General features: G+C 37.4%; 1 protein-coding gene across 1 annotated transcript; it reads left to right on the plus strand.

The window, feature by feature from the left end:
- Positions 1 to 268: 268 nt before the first annotated feature.
- Positions 269 to 6322, plus strand: LOC144851164 (uncharacterized). Its single transcript, XM_078708726.1, has 9 exons — positions 269 to 427; positions 1572 to 2252; positions 2489 to 2560; positions 2674 to 3470; positions 3568 to 4363; positions 4463 to 4959; positions 5068 to 5330; positions 5415 to 5663; positions 5752 to 6322. The coding sequence occupies exons 2-9, from the start codon at positions 1706 to 1708 to the stop codon at positions 6290 to 6292; spliced, it is 3762 nt and encodes a 1253-aa protein (XP_078564852.1). The 5' UTR covers positions 269 to 427; positions 1572 to 1705; the 3' UTR covers positions 6293 to 6322.
- The last annotated feature ends 1397 nt before the right edge of the window (positions 6323 to 7719 follow it).

Genomic DNA, 7719 nt, shown 5'->3' on the forward strand with positions numbered 1-7719 from the left:
TTTATGTCAAAACAATAAAAGGGTCGAAAATTGGCCATTTTTCGAAAATTTTCCTTACTATAGTACTACAAATAACCCAATGTGTGCTGTAGAATTGGACAATGAATTGAACAACTGATTGACCAATCAGAGCAGCGGAAAGCGTTCCAAAAGTTGAACAATCAGAGCACTGAAAAGTGACGTAAGCAGAGCCTTAGAAAAGTGTTCCAAATGTCGTCATTTTGACCAATCAGAACACTGAAAAGTGACGTAATTAATATCTGACTTCCACAAGTTTTTCACAACACAAACAATGATGAGATTTTGTCCAGATTTACATGCGACAACATCTTTTTACAAATCCTCTAGACTTATTATTATTATTATTAATTTCAAGGCGAATTCTGGTAGTAGCTGTATTCAACTCGAACGTGTACTTGCATTAAAGGTAAGAGCGAAATTGATTTCATGCATTTAAAGTGTTGATAACTTGTTTGGCCTAGGCCGTGACTATGGCCTAGCAAATGTGTTTGTATGGGTGCCAGCCCCGCGGTCGACGCTAATTCTTGTTGGCGGTCTGCTCTGTGGGGTAAAATGCATTTGCTATTATTACTTCCCCCCCCCCCCCCCCTAATTACCAATAGGCCTACATATATTTCATAAAGTATTAACAATAACGCATGCCTTTATAGCTTAGTTAGGGTTTAGATATAGTGTCACTCGACACTTACTTTAATTAATGTATTTACTATATAGGCCGCCTAGGCTAGGCTAGATAGAAAGACTTTTTTGGTTGCCATGAATTGTAAGTCAAACCATGGGCCTGCAAGGGCTATAGGCCCTAGTAAGATGCTATACTTACTTAAGGCTCCCTGTTATTTTTTTTCTTCAAAACTTATCTACTACGGGTAGTTAGATAGACTAGGCCTAGGCTTAGATTAGTATTTATCGATTTAGTTTAAAGTAAGCTATTCTTCAAAGTTTAATTTATTTAATATTAACAATCCTACTACTAGTTAGACTAGCCTATGTAGCCTGTAATAGATTTTAGGCCTAACATAATTTTAAACTATAAAAAACTAAATGTGTGCTGTATCAGAATAGCATCCATGGGAAACAGACTAAGCCTTCTAATTGATAGATAAACAATTTAACTTTTATTATAATGATTGTTTAATTAAGTGTAGGCTTCTACTCTTTGATCTAAAGCATTCGTTTAATTAGGCAATCAACTGTATTTGTGGATTTAGATAAGATTCTCAAATAATTTGATTGCATTAAAGGAAGTGCTCAGGGATCAAAGAGTTAATACATACACTGTTTAATAAACAAAGATTATTCAATTTACTCTAATTTATGTTGTAATTCTTTATATAGTTTTGTTAATTGAAAAAAAAACATAATTATTCATATGTAATATTTTCTTAATTTAATTTAGATAAAATAGTTTGTTCTTAGTAGATATGTTTTAATGCTATGTGATTCATTTTATTAATATTTTACATTTAAAGTCTTGGTCTACTATTAATTATTACTTGAGAAATTTTAACCCACAGATATTTTATTTAGATTTGATTTTCCTTTATTTACAGCCATTTACTACAACTGCACGGTGCACAGTGGCATTATACGGGTAACATTTTCTTTTATCACATACTTTACTTACATATATTTTTGCCTTTGATCAGTTTTTTTAGTTTTGCAGGTGTTCAATAGACAGTACAGTATGTTAAGACCAACTTTTCGGCGCAGTGAAGAGGGTGCCTTAATTCTTGAAGATACATCTGCTGCTGTAGTATTTAACAGCTTGAGAAAACGACCAACTGGCAAGTGTCTAACTCCTGATGATGTACGCCAAGATGCCTTGAAGGAGGTGTGCAGGCTGGGTGGAAACACCAAAGATGAATGTGATGTGTTGGGCTGCTACAGGTTTCAGCATGGTAAATACAGTGGACAAACATTCAAGTGGATGGTCGAAAATGTACTGGAATATGCAGTATGTTTTGTAATTAAAATGGCTAATGAAATTCCAAGTACAAGTTCACTTAATATCAACAAATTCAACTTTAAGAGGTACTTGGAGTCTTTCCCAGAAGGCAAAGAAGCCATAGCAATGAAAGAAATAAAACGCCTCAGGAAATGCCCAACTAGACAGACATCGTACATACCTGTTGGTATTGAGCTACAAAAGGTTAAGGATGTCACAGATGAAACACTTTCTGGTACTGATGTCTTTGATGCTTCTTTGCAGCCATCAACCTCATATGCACCAGGTAAGACTTATTTCATATTTTGTGTTTTTTGTGCATTTTTTAAATTAATAATTCGAGGTTTTGCATTTTTAGTGCCTGTGTATGTTGTAGGTTTGCTGGGTTTAGGTTTTTTTTTATGCATTCATTTATACTCAATCATAAAATCGTGTTGTTTAAATATATTGCTTTCTAGCATACTGTAGATAGCGAATGAAAGTAGTTTACTGCTAAATATTCTTTAATTTTCCGTCTTGCAGCTCAACCAAATACATCTTATGAACCTGTTAGTACTATGCCATCCACTACAGAAACTATCAAACATAGTGAAGGTAGTTTATTTCATGTAATTTTAATTATTTTGTTTGATGTTTAAAACTAGAAAATGAAAATTACATAATGTAGTTTAATTAATTATACAATTTTGTCTTGGTTTTTCTTGCAGATTGTCTCATACCAGATAAATGGAAGAAGAACTTGCCCGAGATTGATCAACAGTGGATTTCAAAAACCTTATTCAAGAAATCGAAGAAAGGGACCGCAGAGTTGGATTCAACTAAACTCAAACAACTTTGGTATTATCCACCTCAACCGGATCCGCTCAACAAAAACATACCCATGGCCAACAGTTACTTCGGTCATCGTCTTCTTCTTTGGTTGCCCCGCAAGACTTGGCAGGTCAAGCTGGTCTGCCCTCGGCCAGAATGCAAGAGCTATCCACTAACATCAGGCGGCCTCCATGGAATCGTTCGTCCAGTCCTGGATTTAGACTGCCACTACTTTCTTGCAACAGAACAACTGAGGTGCTCTAACTGCCAACAAAGACAAATTGGCTGGAGTGAAAACATTTTAAAGCAACTTGATTTAGCGCATCGCCTTCAGTTTCCTGTTGTACTTTCGTATCACTTGGCCTGCGACAACCGGGTCCTGCAGCTTCTAAAGTACCGTGGTCTCGGGAACAGTCCATCACAGCTTCGCCAACAAGTCTTAGAACAACACACAAGGCGGTGGAATGAGAGAGTGGCTCTCTACTTAGAAAATTGCAAGAAGTTCTGTGGTTCTCATGATGATTATGTCATTGCTGCTTCTAAATTTGATGAGGTGTCTAAAATGATTCCTGTTCCCACTGTCCAATGGTTCCTCACCATCTACTGCAACGAAGTAATGGGAAGAATCGACGAACTCAAGGCTTCTATCACATCGACGTTCGGAAGAGTGTTGAAGATTGACTCGACCAAAAGGGTAAGTAATTTCTGCAATTTGCTTTTAATTATTTAAATTTTTTTTTGCAGATTGTCGGGAAGCTTTCTTCCTAATAATTATTATATTTTTTTTGCAGATTGTAAGGAAGCTAGCCGGTCGTGCATGTGGAACAGGAGCATGGGCAACAAACGTCGGAAATGAGCACGGCCAGGTGCTCATTACAGTCCTGACTGCTGCAGAAGGATGTGGCCTAAACAACATGACAAACGGTATCATTAACCGATATGCTTCGGCAGGCGTACCTCCTCCCGATATTCTCTACGTCGATCGTGACTGCTGCGGTCATTCAAGCATAAGGAAGATGTTCAGCGCCTGGCCTGACATGCAAATTCGCCTGGACATCTGGCACTTCATGAGGAGAATTGCTGCAGCTTGTTCAACAGAATCACATCAGTTGTATCCGATCTTTCTCAAACGTCTTTCCGCTTGCATTTTTGAGTGGAGCGCTGACGATGTTGAACGTCTGAAGCTCGCCAAGCGTGAACAGCTCATTGCAAGCAAGAAGCATTCCAACCCAACAGACGACATCATATTGAAAAACATCAGCAAGAAGGAGTATGCTTTACATTGTCGCAGGACAACACGAGGGACTCGCGAGACTGCCGACCTAATCCGAGAGCTCCTGACTTCCCTCGATGGTGAAGAAGGCCGTGACACAATGGGCGTCCCACTCTTAGACTCCGAACAGACCTGGGATATCTGGAGCTCACAAGAGCGACACATCGCCTGCATCCAGGATCCAGAAGGCATCCCGCTCTACACAAAAACCAGCGAGATGCTTAAGGGTGGAGTTACCTTGCCAGTTTATCGTTGCGCAAGAGGCTCCACTTCTTTGGAATCGTTTCACCTTCACCTTAACAGGTTTATTCCAGGTACAGTATTACTTTTTATTTGGTATCTACCAAATCTTCAAACCTATCTACTGATTTTTGTATAATTTCATAATTATGGATGTTTTATTTTTTTCTCAGGTGAGCGTGCTAGCGACTTACATTTCCAAGCTTACCTGATGGAAGGACTTGTTCGATGGAATGCAAACCGTGCACTAGCTGCTACCCAGTCTGGAGCACCCATCTCCAGTACATATAGTGGACTGCATCAGCATGCTCTCAACATACTGGCAGAGCAAGTGATTGGCAAAAAAGTGTACAAAAGTTTTATCATTCCAAACAAGTACACTGGAGAACTCATCGGAGTGGAGTACCTGTATAGCCAGTCGAACAAAGTACTCGAAACTCAATTTCCTGTCAAAACAGATACCATTAATGATGAAGACTTTGATGAAGAAATTTACACTTTTGATGTTGATGAAGGTTATGATGACAAGACTCAACCTGACTACAAACCACCTAAGCGTTGTTTTAAACCTCGAAATGCTAAAGAAATCTCACCACCCCAGCTGGAGCCCTTGCCTTTATGTGACGGTAATGATGATGATGGTGAAGGAAAAGCAGCCCTTATTGACACAGTGAGTTAAATTTGTATTATTAGCTTCTACCTCACAAATTTTGTTTCTGTTTTGAAATACAATGCACGAGTCTAATAATTTATTTTGTTTTCATATTTTACAATTTAGGAACTTGAGGATTCCACTGGACCGGACAACATTCCAGGCTACGCCAAAGTTGAAGCCCTGGCAGACTACCTTATGCAGTTTAAGGAAGACAGTGGAGTGATAAGTCAAAGTCATGCTGAACATGTCGCAAAGTTGTGGAACAACCTGGATGCTTATGACAAAACCATTAAGCGCAAAGCACGGCATCAAGATTACTTGACGAAAGGCAGGTTCAAGAAAAGTAAAACTACTTCCGTAATACCTGGTGTTGAAAGCACTCGACGGTAAGGCAGTTTCCAGCGTTTTTCACTTTGTTGCATGATGAGTCTTAAATCTAACTCGTTTCTTTGTTGTTTTTTTTTAAAAAGATGCTTCTTAGGTCAGAACACCGGACCAGCTCAGTGGCCGGACTGCAATCGATATATGGAGTGCATTATTACCAAACTGTGTGAAGCGTATCCATCTACCGTATCTATCGAAGGTAAACGTTTCCAGCGCTGGCCGCTCATTACCAAAGGCTACAAGAACATTCGTCGGAAAGTGCTATCGAATGGACACCTGATGTTGTTTGCTAAGCTTCAGTTGATGGAGATAAATCGTACGACACTCATCCAGTGGTGAGTTTTAACTTGTTATTACTGTTATTTTACACTACAGTAAATACATTCAAGTTTTTAAATACTGTGTTTGATTTATTTACAACAGGTACAACAGAACATCAAAGAAGCAAGAGCGGCAAGTGTTGGAATCTGGCATCTCAGCAACAGTACCCAAACTTGTCTCTGATAAAACCCTACTTGAACCTTTAACCAAGCCAGCGGTGCTAAACGTTCATACAAGCGCTCCATCTTTCACATTTGTCCTACCAAAAAACACTTCCGGCCTAGCCTATTTAGGAAACAGACAGTCGATCCCAGTTCCAGGCGAGATAGCAAAACCACCACCATCAGTCCCTGAGGCTAGCAGTACTCGTATTCCTAGAACTACCCTCTTGTACAGAAAACGAGTGGCTAAAGACATATCGGAAGGGAAACCGATCAAAATATACAAACCAAGAACGTCTGCGATTGTGTGCTCAAAGTGTAAGCAACCAAGGTTAAATAAGAACCACACTCAGTACTATGGAAATTGGTATTGTGCTGCAACATCTGATGTGACTTTTGAAGAATGGAAATCGACTATGGTTGCCATCCGTCGCCTTCGTCAAGAGCGGAAAAAAAGCAGCAACAAGAATGATTCCAAATGATTTTTGTAGCCATGGATAGACTTTTTATACTCTTTCATATATCTTCAATTTTTTTTAAATAATAATAAAAAAAAAAAAAAGTTTTTAATGCTGCCAAATCCAAAGAGCAATGATTAATGTTGTAAATTATTTTGTAATTTTTATAAATTATATTCAGTTTTAATTATTACATTATAATTTACATTATATCATTCATTGCACTTTGTATTTGAAGGTCCCAAGCCCTTACAAAAAAAGCAGAGGGGAAACTTTTTGCAGTTGAGTGTACATTAAATGGTGAATTCTATATTCTTGTCAAGAGTATTTCCTTAGCAGTGTAAATTCTCAAATATTTTATATTTATTTCAAGAGCAATTCCACTACAATTCATTTTAATGTGAATCAAATAATTCCTTCCACCAATTCTAATAATATATTGTGATAATAACTCATACTATAGAGGTTATCATCCAGTAACCTTTAGTTACTCCTCTGACAGTTACACATATCGTATGGTACCATGTGGCCTAGAAAAAAAGCCCCAGACAAAGTTAACGGTAATTTTGTCTCAATTTTTGAAAAAGGCTAACTTAATATCAAACTACTTGGAATATTGTTGGCCAATTAGAAGTCAGGGTGGGTTTTTTAACTAGTTAATTAATAACTAATACAGCACACATATTGTAGTCGAATTTACCGTTTTTTAAAAAACAAAATTCATGTACTATAGTACAAGGATTTTGTTTCGAAAATTGGATAAAACAATGTCGACTTTCTCAACTTTTAACATAAAATTAAAGTCTTATTATTCTATTATTTAATATTTTTATTCATTTAATACATCGATCATGTGATAAACCCCTAAAATTGACAGTTTTTAGTATGCCGGTATTCAAAACAACCTCCTAGATTCTTGGGCCCCATTGGCCAATTGTCCCGTTTCCTCATTATCTAATGACCCAGTCCAATTCAGTTTTAATGACCCCACATGGCTCTGTCCATTTCTTGTCCATTTCTTTTTGCGTTCTTTACCTTTCCGAATGAGAAGATTGAGCTGTACCCTTTGCGCAGGGATTTTTTTTAAAAATGACCAATTTTCGACCTTTTTATTTTTCGATAAAACTGGTTACTATAGCCCAATTGACATGCACAGAACCCATTATTCGACTCTGCGCATGTTTATTATGCTATAGTAACCATTTATGTCAAAAAATAAAAGGGTCGAAAAATGGCCATTTTTCGAAAATTTCCCTTACTATATATAGTACAGGAATTTTTTCAAAAAATGACCAATTTTCGACCTTTTTATTTTTCGATAAAATTGGTTACTATAGCATGATTGACATGCGCAGAACGCATTATTCGACTCTGCGCATGTTTATTATGCCAGAGTAACCATTTATTTCAAAAAATAAAAGGGTCGAAATTTGGCAATTTTTCGATAATTT

This window comes from Antedon bifida, chromosome 8 (assembly GCF_963402885.1).
Source record: "Antedon bifida chromosome 8, ecAntBifi1.1, whole genome shotgun sequence".
NCBI lineage: Eukaryota > Metazoa > Echinodermata > Crinoidea > Comatulida > Antedonidae > Antedon > Antedon bifida.

Coding starts and splice junctions, on each gene's coding strand:
- LOC144851164 (XM_078708726.1), top strand. CDS start 1,706: ATGTTAAGACCAACTTTTCGGCGCAGTGAAGAGGGTGCCTTAATTCTT. Junction 2,253..2,488: donor ATCAACCTCATATGCACCAG/GTAAGACTTATT, acceptor TCCGTCTTGCAG/CTCAACCAAATACATCTTAT. Junction 4,364..4,462: donor CCTTAACAGGTTTATTCCAG/GTACAGTATTAC, acceptor TTTTTTTCTCAG/GTGAGCGTGCTAGCGACTTA.